This window comes from Mesoplodon bidens, assembly GCF_964165515.1.
Source record: "Mesoplodon bidens genome assembly, chromosome: 2".
NCBI lineage: Eukaryota > Metazoa > Chordata > Mammalia > Artiodactyla > Ziphiidae > Mesoplodon > Mesoplodon bidens.
In genome coordinates, this window is record NC_138177.1 from 78,602,325 (window position 1) to 78,618,006 (window position 15,682).

General features: G+C 38.3%; 1 protein-coding gene across 3 annotated transcripts in view; it reads right to left on the reverse strand.

Annotated features, from left to right (window-relative positions):
- GPR89A (G protein-coupled receptor 89A) overlaps positions 1-15,268 on the reverse strand; it is a 47,033-nt gene extending 31,765 nt beyond the window's left edge. For 2 of the 3 annotated variants that reach the window (XM_081216841.1, XM_081216842.1), the window contains exons 1-3: positions 15,063-15,268; positions 7,353-7,412; positions 5,831-5,934 (exon numbers count right to left, since the gene is read on the reverse strand). In XM_081216841.1, coding sequence (XP_081072967.1) covers positions 5,831-5,934; positions 7,353-7,412; positions 15,063-15,104 — 206 coding nt within the window. In that variant the 5' untranslated portion in view covers positions 15,105-15,268. The remainder of the gene's footprint in view (positions 1-5,830; positions 5,935-7,352; positions 7,413-15,062) is intronic. The other variant, XM_081216840.1, reaches the window with a different exon arrangement.
- Positions 15,269-15,682: the final 414 nt, after the last annotated feature.

Below are 15,682 nucleotides of genomic sequence, written 5' to 3' on the forward strand. Positions count from 1 at the left end.
AATTTTACTTATTAAATTGAGAATGTTAATGCTCTAGTCATATTCATAGACAATGTATAATAACATTTATCAATATATATTATTGGTAGAATGACTTGTTTCACTTACCACTGGGAGTCCTATTTCAATATGAGTTAAAAGAAAATAAATGTTAATAATAATATGTGTTATAAAGACACATAAATACTTCTTCTGTACCCTCAGTATAAACATCTGATTTGTGTGACCACTTTTACTACTGCTTATAAAATATATTTTACTTATTGATTAAAATATTTTTAGGGCTTTTTCTTTTTATAACAATTTATTGAGACATAATTCACATGTTTAAAGTGTACAATATAATGGTTTTTAGTATAGTCACATCATTGTGCAACCATCACTACAATCAATTTTAGAACATTTTTCTCACTCCATGATGAAACCCAGTACCCATTAGCAATCACTCCCCTTTCCTTTCAACCTCCCCAGCCCTAGGAAACCACCAATATACTCTCTGTCTCTATGGACTTACATATTCTGGACATCTCATGTACGCGGAATCATGTAATATGTGATCTTTTGTGACTGACTTCTTTAACTTAGCATAATGTTTTCAAGGTTCAACAATGTGTAGCATCTATCAATACTTCGTTCCTTTTTATGGCTGAATAATATTCATACCGTTGTATGAATATACCACATTTTGTTTATCCATTCATTAGTTGGTGAACATTTGGGTTGTTCTACTTTTTAGCTGTTATAAATAGCAACGCTATTAATATTCATATAGGAGTTTTTTGTGTAGAAATGCTTTAATTTCTCTTTAGGTATCTACGAGGGAGTGCAATTGCTGGGTCATATAATAACTCTATATTTAATCTTTTTTTTTTTTTTTTGCAGTACACGGGCCTCTCACTGCCGTGGCCTCTCCCATTGCAGAGCACAGGCTCTGGACGCGTAGGCTCAGCGGCCATGGCCCACGGGCCCAGCTGCTCCGCGGCATGTGGGATCCTCCCAGACCGGGGCACGAACCCATGTCCCCTGCATCAGCAGGCGGACTCTCAACCACTGCGCCACCAGGGAAGCCCATATATTTAATATTTTGAAGACTGACATTATTTTGCAAAGTGGCTGTATCATTTACCTTTTACCCATAGCAAATGAGGGTTCCAATTTCTCCACAGCCTTGTCAACACTTGTTATTGTCTTTTTGATTATAGCCATCCTAGTGGGTGTCAAGTGGTATCACACTGTGGTTTTGATTTGCATCTCCCTGATGGCTAAAGATGTTGAGCATCTTTTCATGTGCTTATTGTCCATTTGCATATCTTATTTGGAGAAATGCCTATTCAGATCCTTTGTCCATTTTTTAATTGTGATATTTGTCTTTTTGTTATTGAGTTGTAAGAGTTCTTTATATATTCTAGATAGAAGTCCCATAGCAGATTCATGATTTACAAAAATTTTCTCCAATTTGTAAGATATCTGTTCACTTTCTCGATGGTGTCAAGTTTATTGATTTTAAACTTACTTAAAACTAGGCCTTGTTTCAAAAAAGCTTAAGTGGTTAAGTGGTTTATGTGTACATATAAAATACAGGATGATGAAATAAACTATAAGGAAATAAGAAAGGAAGGAAAAACAGTGGCAAAATATAGGTAGAATATCAGGCCAGGCTTGATGGTTATTATGAAAATGCTCACCATAAAGTTCTAGAAACTTGCTACAGGTGGGTCATAAATTTAGCTTTACGTTTTCTAATAGTCAATGTAAAATAGAAAAATTGATCAGTTAGATAAATCATAGTGTATGTAAGAAAAACAAATTATATAAGTAAGCATAATTATTACTGATTTATTATTACTGAATTATTACCATGATCATATTGAAATTTCCCCAGAGATTTCATAAAGAAGAAAATATGAGGGCAATTAACAATGTTCTTCACAACATCCTTTCAAGAGAAACACTGATGAGTTTCAGAGGGCTATTTCTTACTGCTTACTCCTTAATGTAGATGGCAGGAATCATAAAACAAAGAGCTATTCAGTAAAGGCTGCCCTACAGAGAGCCAATACCATTTGGTTTAGATAAACTGACAGCTTTTGCTCATCTGGATTACCCACTTTTGAGCATCTAGAGAAACAAACAATATGCACATCCTCCAGGCAATCATACTTAGTATTTCAGCTAAGTTTCTGAAAGATATTGGGAGGCAGTGGGTTTGAAATGACAAGTGTAATCCATATTGCCAATTAAAAGCAAACCATATATTTTAACTGTCATTTGAGCTGATGGTAAAGTGACATTCTCTTGAGAAAATTAAGGATACCAACAAGATTACATATTTAAATAGGAGGCTATACCATTTCTGTTTAGAGAGGAGCCAAAAGAATACTCTTGGTCAGGTCCAAGGTTTTCTTTTGAAAAGTATTCTGAATAGTCAATGCACAGGTAATAATATATGATCATGGTCCATAATTCTGTTACACAGTAGGACAAAATGTTAGTATGAAAAAATAGGTATAACTGAAGACATGTCTCAGCCTACCCAATCCCCCAAAAAAGCACCTAAAGAAGAACCAGATTTTAGCAATGCTACTTCCATACTCTTTAAGATAAGCTATTTGAGGAATATAAATCCAAGTAACTGAGTGAGGTGTCTTACTATATTGGATTGTTAATTATAAATGAGTCAAAAGTTGGGTGACATCAGCTACCAAAAACAATAATTTTGGTTTTAGACTATTTGAGTCATAGTCCTTTCTACACCACTTAGATCACTACTTATGGCCAGCCAGGCACCTGTTTTTATAAATGAAGTTTTACTGGAACACAGTCACACCCATTTGATTACATATTGCCTATGGCTGCTTTGGCTCTACAACAGCAGAGCTGAGTAGTTGCAATAGAAACGGTGTGGCCCACAAAGCCTAATACATTTACTATCTGGCTCTTTACAGGAAAGGTTGCTGACCTCTGCTTAGATATCAGTAAAACTTCCAGGTTGTGATAATAAATTTTTTTTCTAGTTTTATTGAGAAATAACTGACATAGCCCACTGTATAAGCTTAAGGTGTCTAGAATGATGGTTTGACTTACACATGCTGTGAAATAATTACAAAAGGTTTAGTTAACATCATTCTCTCATACAGATACAAAAAAAATCTCCTTGTGATGAGAACTCTTAGGATTTACTCTCTTAACTTTCCTATATATTACACAGCAGTGTTCTAGAACTTATTTATCTTATAACTGGAAATTTGTACCTTTTGACCACCTTCCTCCAATTCCCCATCCTCAAACCCCCTGCCTCTCGCAACTACCAATCTGATCTCTTTTTCTATGAGTTTGGTGTTCTTATTTTTGTTTTTAGGTTCCACATATAAGTGAAATCATACAGTATTTGTCTTTCTCTGTCTGACTTATTTCACTTAGCATAATGCCTTCAAGGTCCATCCATGTTATCACAAATGGTAGGATTTCTTCATTTTTTATGATTGAATAATATTCCATTGTATATACATTCCACACTTTATCCGTTCATCCTTTGATGGACACTTAGGTTTTTTCTATATCTTGGCTATTGTAAATAATGTTGTTATGAACATGGGGTGCAGATACTCTTTCAAGTCAGTGTTTTCATTTCCTTTGGATATATTTCCAGAAGTGGAATTGCTGGATCATATGGTAGTTCTATTTTCAATTTTTTGAGGAGCCTCCACACTGTTTTCCATGGCAGCTATATCAATTTACAATCCCAGCAGCAGTGCACAAGGGTTCCCTTTTCTCCACATCCACATCACTATATTATATTTTGTCTTTTTTTTTAATTTTTTGAAATATTTATTTACTTATTTTGGCTGTGTTGGGTCTTTGCTGCTATGCATGGGCTTTCTCTAGTTGCGGTGAGAGGGGGCTACTCTTCATTGCAGTGCGTGGACTTCTCATTGCAGTGGCTTCTCTTGTTGGAGAGCATGGGCTCTAGGCACACAGGCTTCAGTAGTTGTGGCATGCAGGCTCAGTAGTTGTGGCCCACAGGCTCTAGAGCGCAGGCTCAGTAGTTGTGGCACACTGACTTAGTTGCTCCATGGCATGTGGGATCTTCCCGGACCAGGGCTTGAACCTGTGTTCCCTGCATTGGCAGGCAGATTCTTAACCACTGTACCACCAGGGAAGCCCTGTTTTGTCTTTTTGATGTAGCCACTCTAACGGATCTGAGGTGTGGTTTTACTGTTTTCATTGTGGTTTTAATTTGCATCTCCCTAATGACTGGTAACGTTGAGCATTTTTTCATGTACCTGTTGGTCTGTAAATCTTCTTTGGAAAAATGTCTATTCAGGTCCTTTGCCCATTTTTAAATTGGATTATTTGGTTTTTTTGCTATTGAATTATATGAGTCCTTTATATGTTTTGGATATTAACCCCATATCAGACACATGGTTTGCAAATGTTTTTCCCCGTTCCAAAGGTTATCTTTTCACCTTGTTGATGGTTCCTTTTGCTGTGCAGAAGCTTTTTAGTTTGATATAGTCCCACCTGTTTGTTTTTGATGTTATTTGTGCTTTAGGTGTGATTTCCAAAAAAATCGTTACCAAGACCCATGTCAAGGAGTTTTTTTACTATATTTTCTTCTAGGAGTTCCACGGTTTCAGGCCTCACATTTAAGTCTTTAGTCCATTTCCAGTTAATTTTTGTGAGTAATGTAAGATAGGGGTCAAGTTTCATTCTATTGCATGTGAATATCCAATTTCCCCACCATCATTTATTGAAGAGACTATCTTTTCTCCATTGAGTATTCTTGCCTCCCTTTTCAAATAATTGACTGTATATGCTTTGGTTTATTTCTGGGCTCTTAAATAAAATTTAATAACTAGCATGTCTTGACAGTCATAGGATCTGTAACTAGCTCATCCAAGAAAGGTTTGGATTATTAAAGAACAAGTTTAAAAGCAGCCGAGTCAGAACATATTCCTGTTTTCCCATACTACAAGTTCTTAATTTATCTATCAAGAGACCATAATTATCAATTCTGATTCTCAAAAAAGGAATTTGAGAATATAATCTCTCTGTAAGTCTCAAGTATCAGAGGTCTATAATGAGTTATACAGCTTAGCTCAGCATTGATTCCTGACTACAGAGCCAATGCCACTTTATTCTTAAAAGACTTTTCCATGTCATGATAAAAAAGTACAAGACTCTATATAGAATAGCTGATGTTCTCTACACACAAACATTGGCCCCCCAAAAACTCAAGCTTGCAGTTTAACAAGCAAGAAATATTTTGGATAGACTGTTCAATAAACTAAACAGGTCTGTTATTTGGAGAAGGACAGGAGTTGCTTTTAAAAAATGCTTTAAAGAACACTCTAAGTTCAATCAGACTTGAACATGCCTATGAAATCAACAAAATTAACTTGATTAGTAAGAACTGGAGTTCAGTCTTCATAGAAGCCCTTAACTAGCTCTGAGAAATTCCGATCTTTGCAGGTAGAGATTTTTCAATCAGCAGGACAACGTGAAGGGCTCTTACTGGGATTCAATCAGAGAGCAGTCTGAGAAAAATAAAACTTCTCAGAGTGAAGCCTGGGACCTAGGCTCTCACAGCTTCAGTCTCAATTAGTACTTTAGAACTAATGCTCAGACTTGTTTTCCTGCTATTTCATAATCTTTGTCAAGCCAGTTACTAGGTGCTAGGGACCTGTATTTGCTATGATTATTACAGTTACTGAGACTAAACTAACTACATGGTGGATTTTTTCAGATATGGGATCCCAGTAAATCTTCCACCATAAAGAAAGTAACATAGGTCTCTTTAAGAGGAGAGCTAATTAGTACTCTTACTCACCTGCTATTCAATACTCCTAAGATTTCAAAGATGATGAGCTCAAACATGGTGCAAGAAAATGCAAAAGTCACAGAGAAGATCACCTGTACCACATACTGACGCACCTGTTAAAAGTCAAATAGAGACTAAAAGTCATTTCCTTGTGTGAAATATTGAGTTGATAACCTTCTGGTTACAAGTCAGAAAACTTATATTAAGGAAGTTCTCAAGTTATTAGAAACAGGGCCATGACAGTAACTTGTCTGGAGCTAAAGAAATAGATGAAAGTAGGTAGTACTTCTAATTCATGGGTCACTATTATCATCCTCCTCCTGTGGATGAAAAATTTAAAGCACAAGAAGATGAAGTGACAGGGTCAGAAGTAGCATTTAGAATTACTGATGCACACTGACAAAAAAATTTACAGATTTATATATACAGGTTAGTGCTAAAAGGGTTACTTCAACATTCTGCAGACCTTGGACCAGTTTTAGAACCTCCCCCAGGAGGCCTTAAAGTATTGAGCAGAACAGAATCTCTGGAATTCTGGGTTATTTCAGACAACAACTCAAACTCCCTAGGGAAGTTTAATGGAGAACATACTAGAAATGACCCCAGATAGTCCATAACCATTGAGCTTATTACTAAATGAGAAAGATTAATTAGGAAATGTCCAGTGTAGGCTGTTGTCTTTCTGAATTCAAGGCTTAAGATACGAATCGAACCAGCCTTAGAATTTGGTATTAACTTAGGATGTAAGATTGGTAATTAACACTGAAGGCCAGATACCAAATGAATGAGCACATTTATGAGACATTATAAGCTAAATTCTCTCCCAAAGAATAACTATCTGCTATTGGTATATATACTGATATGACTAAGGCATGATATTTCATGATCCTGGCTTCTGGGCTATACACGACTTGCCTAAAAAAAAAAAAATCAACTAAGCTTAATTATATTCTCAAATTTAAGAATTATATAGTGGCAAAAACTTCCCATCTTGGGAGTAAACATGATTTTTCTTTTTTTTTCTTGACCATCACAGGTCATGGAAGTTCAAGCATAACTCATTTTGTTTTTAACTGAAGTATAGCTGATTTACAATGTTTCAGGTGTACAGCTGATTCAGATATATATACATATATTTATATATATATACATTTTCAGATTCCTTTCCATTATAGGTTATTACAAGATACTGACTATAGTTCCCTGTGCTCTACAGTAGGTCCTTGTTGTTTATCTACTTTATATATAGTAGTGTGTATATCTGTTAAAACCAAACTCCCAGTTTACCCCCCCCAACCCCCCACTTTCCCCTTTGGTAACTGTGAGTTTGTTTTCTACGTCTGTGAGTCTACTTCTGTTTTGTAAATAAGTTCACTTGTATCATTTTCTTTAGATTTCACATATAAGTGATATCATATGATATTTGTCTTTCTCGAACATGATTTTTCTTTAATGGAGGTATTTTTCTTGTCTCATTTAAAACAATCTAAATTCATATAATATTAGCATAATCAAAATGATCTCTTCTCACCTCGTAGTCCTTAAACAGTTGTCGCATGAAAAAAAGCCACCCAAATCCAAAGAAAAGTATCTGGAGGAGAAAGAAGATAGAAGGTCAATATACATAATCTTTTGAGAAATGCCTTCTACAGACTATTTTACATAAAAGGTCACCTAACTAAATAGCTTATTTCAGAGATTAAAGGTGACATCCACCCATATAAGATCTACTTATTAAAGTCCTCAACACTGGGACTAGATGTTGAAAGACTCTTCAATTTTTGAAATTATCCTTGTTTAAGTTAGACAAAAAATTAAAGTATGTATTTTTCCTGTAATCTTATGATAATCATTTTATGAGCCAGAGAAATCAGCAAATAAAAAAGGAGTCACTGAAACTTGCTTCCTACAGATGATTCCTGCTTGCAAGTATTTAGAAAAACAAAACAACTTCAAGGAAAAGGAGTTATTTTTAAGATATTTTTTTAAAAGGAAAGTAGTAGAAAGAGTGATATTTTCTATATGTTTTCCTTCATGGACCTTTCTCAGATTCTCCACCATCTTGCCTAATCCACTAAAGTGGTTTCCATCTCAGTATAAAGCCAAAAGATTGCAGGATCTCACATTGTCAGTTTTGGTTCAGGCTGGCATCAGAGACAGTAGCCACATGACAGCTCTGTTCAGCTTTCTAAAGCTCATTTGTTTTCCATTGGTAAATAGAACTTTCTCTACATACACATACTCTGACACAACTCCTCTTTTCTTCTTATATTGGCTAGGAACTTTATTGAAGAATAACATTCTTTTTTTTAAAATTATAATTGCTTTACAATGGTGTGTTAGTTTCTGGTGTACAGCAAAATGGTTCAGTTATACATATATATACATATTCTTTTCCATTATGGCTTATTACAGAATATTGAATATGGTTCCCTGTGCTATCCAGTAGGACCTTGTTGTTTATTTTATATATATAACAGTTTGTATCTGTTAATCCTAAACTCCTAACTTATCCCTCCCCCACCCCTTTTCCCCTTTGGTAACCATAAGTTTGTTTTCTATGTCTGTGAGTCTGTTTCTGTTTCATAAAAAAGTTCATTTGCATCATATTTTAGATTCCACATATAAGTGATATCATATGGTATTTGTCTTTCTCTTTCTGACTTACTTCACCTAGTGTGATAATCTCTAGGCCCATCCACTTTGCTGCAAATGGCATTATTTCAGAAAAAAAAATTATTTTATGCCTTCCCACTGACTTTAGGAGCAAGTGTGAACTTTTGAGCATGGTTTAGCAGACTCTTCCTCCTCTTGTTGTGTCCCTCCTACCCACCAAATTCATATTTTCAGCCACATGGAACTGCTTTTGCTGCTTTAGATACAACATTCTTTCATACCAAGACCTTGGCAGATGTTATCCTCTGATGGGAACTTCTCTCCAGTCCCCTCCCTACTTATCCTACAGATCGTAACTTAATTATTACTACCTCTTGAAGGCCTTCTCTGGTCTCCCAAATACAGGTAACTTGCTCTTTTTATATAATCCTATTCTACCCTGTATTTCCCTTATCAAAGCACTCACCACACAGTTTTTTAATGTCTAATTTAAAAACACCCTTTTTAAAAAGGCATTAGACTGTAAGTTCTGTGAGGATAAGGATCATGTTTGTCTTGTTAATCTTTGTATCTTCAGCACCCAGCACAATGCCTGGCACATAGCAGGCTCTCTATAAATGTTTGCTGAATGGATAAATGGTCCACAGTGAAAGATGTTTTGTTCTTCAGGAACATTCAACCTCAATTTTTTGGTAATAACTTCTATGTGCTGTGTTAGGTGCTGGGGACAAAAAGTTGAGTAAGATAGTTACTACCCTCAAGGAGGTATAGTATAGTGGCGAAGACACTAAATAATTATAATGTGAGACATGCACATGATATTGTAAAAGAATATGAAAGAGGCAGACTAAACCAATCTGGCAGGGGGTTAGGACACATTTTTCTGGGGACGATAATACCTTAGATGAAGGAGGATTTAATTTAGGGTTAAAACCTGATATCATGTGCAAATTTGGGGGTTATGAATTTCTCTAGAGAGAGGCCCCAAGGTATTCACCACACACTCAAAGGTTTCCACCATCCCTAAAATATTAAACAAACAAACAAACAAACACTCTTAAAAGATGAAAAAGAATTAGGCAGGTAAAAGACAGGTAGTGGGGGTAGAAGGACAGGGCTTTCTTTTCAGACAGCAAAGAGCATGAGTAAAGGCACAAAGGTAAGAAATATTGGGTTGGCCCAAAAGTTCGTTCGGGTTTTTCCATAAGATGTTATAAGATGTTACGGAAAGACCCAAACGAACTTTTGGGCCAACCCGATAGTATGGTATATACTGGTAACTACACACGGTTTGGTGCTGCTGGAAGATAAAATTCAAAGAAAGAAGTGGTTAAAAATAAGGCTAAGAGGAGGAACAGAGAACTAATGACTGAAAGCCCTGGAGGCCACTGTAAAGAGCTTGGATCATAGTCTGTAGGTGATGAGGAGCTATTTAAGTACAGAAAAGACATGGCTGGGTTTATTTTGTATAGAGCACTATGGTAGCTATTTGAGGGAAACAACACTGTAGAGAAAGAAACATGATAGGAGGTTGTTGCAGCAGTCCCGATGAGAGAGATGATAAAGGTCTGAAGTAAGACATCGGTGGTTAGAGAGGAGGCAACAGATCTGAGTACTTAGAAGGTAAAATCAGCAGGGAGGAATCAAAGATGACTAGTTTGGGATACAGGATGAAGAGTGAGGCCACCCACTTTACATAAAGACTACTGCAAGAAAACAAAGGTTTGGGAATGGGGGTGGGAGGTAGGACGATGATGGATTCACTTTTAGATGTGCTAAGTGCTTGAGGGCAATCCAAATTGACATAAAGGACAGATTAGGAAGGTAGGGCTGAGATGCATCTAAGAGCTGAAACCACCAAAGAATATGAGATCACCCAGGAATAGTACGTAGAGTGAAGAAGGCAACATGCCAGGAAGAAAACAGTAGAGGGAAGGAATGGGAAGAAGAGACCAGGAAGGAGACAGAGGAGGAATGGTCAGAGAAATAATAGGCACCAGGACATTGTGGTATCCTGAAACCAAGGGAATAGAGTTTAAAGGATTGTTAAATGAAGCAGAGACGGGCAACAGAACCAGGACTGAAAAGGCTCAAAGGACTTGGTAACTTGTTGGTCAATGCTGACCTTCGGAAAACAGTTTGAGTAGTGAGGTGGAGGCAGCAACCAGACTCTAGTGGGCTGGGGATGCCCGCAGCGGGTGGGGTGGGGGGGTAGTGGGGGCGGCGGCGGGTAAGGCAGTAGAGACAATAAGCACAAATAACCCAAGGGACAGCCAAGAATGAGGCAGAGAGAAAACATTAGAGAGTAGCCTAAAGAAGCATGTGGGGTAAAGAGAAAAATTTACAGGCCAAGGGGAAGAAAGCAGTAAAGAGATAAACAAATATGAGAAGGAACTGATAGAACACTGGAGGTGAGTTGATGATGTTATTAATTTATTATTATTAGCAACAGCTACCTTTTACTGACCATGTGGTATATTCCAGGAACTCTAAGTGCTTAGCCTTGCAGTCTCATTAATCATGAAAACCAGATAAGGTAGGCTTGATTGTCTTTATTACAGAGAAGGCTGAGGCTTAACAGAAGTTAACCCATTTATAGTAAGTTTCGGAATCAGGATTCAAGCTGAAGTCTGGGTGGCTGACTCCAAAGCTTGTGCTTTTAACCACTTCCCAATAAGCTGCTCCATGATCAAAGGCACAGGTGGAAAACATCGCCTTAAACAGGAGTAAGGGGCACCTTATTTTCTCCCATGGGAGGAAAGGAATTGGGAATGGTTGCGGATATAAATAACTGCTTAGATTAAGATGTAGGAAATAGAAGGAGCTCATACCTCTTGGCCTCAGTTTTGTTGATAAAGTAGGAGGCAAGGTGGTCTGCTACGAGTAGGAGGGTGAAAATGGAAAAGGGAGCTTTGAAGAGTGATAAAGACTCAGAGAAATTATGAGAGGAAGGGAACAAGCAGCTGATTAAAGTCAAGAAAAAAAAACGATTCAGTGAGCTAAGGGTGTCCATAAACTTATGGCATCGGCAATCTGCACAGTTGTATGATTTTCTACAGAAGGCTTTAGGCCCCTGAGTTAGTAGTAGACAAACTATAGCAGTGATCCGAGCGTGGACTTTTATATGTAGGTAAAGAAACAAGAGGGTATGAGAAAGTAGCTTGGCTCCATGAATCCAGACCGAGTAGAAAAGGAAGAGGGTGAATAGATTAGGAGAAAATACCCCTAGACTACCTGGGAGATCCTTTGGCTATTATAAATCATTACCAGTGGAGACATTTAAATTTATAGTTTAGAGGCCATATGACTTCTGAAGTCATGACTGCAGATGGAGAAGTTAGAAATTTAGGGAGTATTGTATATGGTGGAGATGGATGAAAAAAGAATAAAATATTTCACTAAGAGCACTCTGAAATGGGATTTCGACAAGGAAAAGAAAACAAGTGAAATTGATAAGTCTATATGAGGGGGTGGGGAACAGAAGAAAAAGAGAAAGGTACATACCTTTATATTTCATTGTGGGCTCCTTTCACATTGAAGAAATGCTTAAAAAGAGTTTTACACAACTAATATGAAAAAAAATACCAGGAGAATTCAAGAAGTCCAAGATTAATATGAATTCTGGCAAGATTACAGAGGATCTAAAAAGCATGCAAAAGGTAAAAGCGATTTCAAACATTTTTGCAAATAAAATAGAAAGTGCACAGCTCTTATTCAAAAAGAATATTTTTGAAATTGTGCAGAGTCTTGACCTTGGGACTTAAGAGTGTACTTTGGAACTGATAAGTCTTATGACTGTAGAGAAGGCTGAAAACAGAGGTTAGATAACAGTTGCTTTTACAAAAAATAACTCCTACATTGAAAATTAGCTACAGATTTGAAAAAAATAGATGGCCATTGGCAGGACAGTTATTAAAGAACTGACAATAAAAGATCCCTTTCTTGGATCATTTACTTACACTTTAATTTATTTAACAAATATTTATTAGTGTCTAATATGTGCCAGGCCCTAGGGGTAGAATGGCAAACAAGAGAGCATGGACACTGCCTTAAGAAGTTTATAATCTATGGAGGAGATAGACAAGTAATTATGAAACAGTGTGATAGTGTTGTTATAAGTGAAGTGGGCAAAGGGTACTAGGAAAACATGTATAGGGACATCTAGTCCAGTCTGGAAGAGGTTTTTTGGGTATCCATGTTGAGATCTGAAGGCCAAATAGGAGTTAGCCAGGAGAAAGAAGTGGAGGGATATGGGGAAAAGGTCCAGAAAGAGAACAGACTGGTGGAAACCTGGAGGCATGGTAGCATGGCCAGGTTAAGGAATGAAAAGAAGTTTAGTAAGGCTAGTGTGTTATAAATTGAAGTGAGAAATGGTGAGGGCCAAGGCTGAAGTGAAGAGGTAAGAGCTGGGTCTCATCATAAGAGACCCCATAAGCCACATTAAGAATGTGAACTTTATCCTGTGACAATCTCTACACCAGGATGTTGCCCGAGGCAGACCAGATTCAATATGTGACCTCTGATTTCAGATTTCGTTTCAAATAAATCTTTCAGTTCATACAAAACAGGAAAAATGAGGGGAAGGTGTTTCTAAGGTAATCACACCTCTCCAGAAAGGTGCTTTTTACTAAATATTTACTAGGACTACTATGTGCCAGAAACTGATCTAGATGCTGGGGAATACAGTAGAAACAAGACAGAGAGTATCCTGGACCTCATGGAGTTTACATCTAACGAACACAAACAAACAAGTGATAGATATTTAGAAGAAACTAAAACTGGGACATGAGACAAAAGGTGGCTGGAATAGAGGCTACCTTGACTGGGGGTAGGGCGTCAGGTAAAGCCTCCCCGAAGTGATATTTTTACTGATACCTAAATGATGATGAAGTAGCCACATAAATATATGGACAGAGAACAATTCCACGCAAAGGATTCTTCGGGTCTTAGTTCCTCACTTGTAAAGAGCAGGTTTGAGAATTAAATTTAATATTGCATGTGAATACATGTGTGAAAGTTAAAGTATTATATGGCATACAAGATCAGAAAGCCACTTCCTTGGTTCAACTTGTCAATCAATTATATCCATGTTAAAAATGGTTATAACCATCTTAGTGGTTATAATGTAATGCCAATTTCCTCACTGACATTCTTATTTTTATTCTGAGTGAAAAAAATGCTACTTAAATATTGTCATTTTTCTTGAGTTGGTACTAGGGCTAAAAATAACCCTGAGTTGTCATAAAGGGCAACAGGAAGCCTTGGAAAAGTTAGAAAAGCAAGAGAATTACATGTCCAGATTTTTATACATTGATGCATTTGAATATTATGTAGCCAATAAAAACTATAGTTATGAAAACTTATAAAGAATGGTAATTTTAAAAACAAAAAATTTATCCTATCAGGATGTTCCTTGTTTCATGCTCTCTAAAATGTTTTAATAAAAGGTTTCAAGAAACAAGGACAATGCTCCACTCCGAAGACAGAAGCATTAGGATAAAGCAATACAAAAACAGAAAAAAAACCCCAAAACCCTAAGATTTAGTTTACTTTAAACCCCCAGAAGGAACTGTTTCTGTCATGTGCCACTTGAAAAAAAAAAGAACAATTAAGAAAGAATACTTTAAATTACTGGAAAAATGGGGGTGGGTGGAGGGAAGATCAGTAATTAGGTAGTCTGAGCTTCTACAAATTTTATCAGTTGGCCAACAAATATTTATTGAGTACTCGCACTTGGAGGGAGGATAGAGCTATGAAGAATTTATCTCAAAAAATAAATTCATAAACAAATACATAAATGATATCAGTGCTATGATAAATGCTGTGAAGAAAATAAAACAGAGTAACTCAACGAACTGACATGGTAAAAGCAAAAGGCTCACTAGATGAAGTTTCTATAGAGCAGGGACAAGTCAGTGTCTTATTTTAGTTTTGTATCCTCAGAACTTTATATAATGCTCGATAAAAGTTTGCTGACTGTACGAATGAATGAAGGTGGCCAATCGGGAAGGAAAGAGGGTTAGAAAAAGATCCGAAAGCGTGGGCAGCAAACAGAGGATGAAGGATGGAGGTGTTACTGTACAAACGAAACCTGATACTTATTAGATCTCTGAAGTGACGGCGGCAAATTTCTCCGCATCCGGATTCAGGATTTGACAGCTAAACCAGCAAAGCCCTCACGTGCCCCCAGGAGCCAGCAGGGATTGGCGAGTCGCGCTCTCCGCGCCCGGAACCACACTCTTCCCTAATCCATGAATCAGCGGCGCAGTCCAGAGCTTCGGGGCGCTTTGGGGGCAGCTCCCTTCTCATGGCACCCGCTCTGAGAGCTAAGGCCACCTGACCTCTCCCCAAAATGAACGGAAAACCTGGGGGTGGGGTGGGGTGAGGAGGAATGGAGTCTGGGCGGGGGGCGCGGACCGCCGCAGGACGCCTCCTGACAGCCAGGGGGCAGGGAACCGGATGCAGCAAATCCCACACCCTCCCCGAGCTCTGGGCACAGGTGAGGCGGGCACTGGCCGCGGGCGAGAAGACCGAGTCCCCGGGCCAGCCCGCATCGCTGAGGCCCGGAGCAGACGACTCGGGAAAGGGAGGCTGAGGAGTCCTGGGACAGAACGCGGTGGCTCACCTGGGAGGTAATCATGATGCTGGAGTCGATCAGGAAACTCATGGCGAAGTATAAGGAGGGCTCGTGCCTCCACTTCCCACTCCCCAAGGCCACAGCACGCTCTGACCACGGGCCCCCTCACACTGGCAGCTGTCGCCCGCGGGCCACTGCCAGGACCTCCGCTCGCCAGCCCGACGCCATCAAGCTGCGCCCCAGCCAGCCAATCAGCAGCTACGTCCAGCGTTTCCCGCCTCGGGCTAGGAGTGGGCGGGTGCTGAGGAGCTGAGGGCCAGGGGAGGGGCCAGGGAGTGGCCGCTCAGGGGGCGGGGCGGGGCTTAATTAGAGGTGGCCTGGCTAAAAGGGGCGGGATACAACAATGTGGCCTGAAAATTCAAAAGCAGATGTATTGCAAGGTAGCGAGCGTTTCCATTTCTGAGGCTAAAGGAGGTGGGGCCTGAGCTAACATTTTAAGTGGTAATTTTATTTTATAATGGTCATAGCTAATAAGATGAAGTTAATAATAATGATCATTATTATATTGAGTTAGACCATTTAAAAAAAATGAGTTAGACCATAAATCAGGCATTGCGTTCTAGATGTTACAGCTTATACTTGGCTCCACAAACAACTGCATAAAGAGG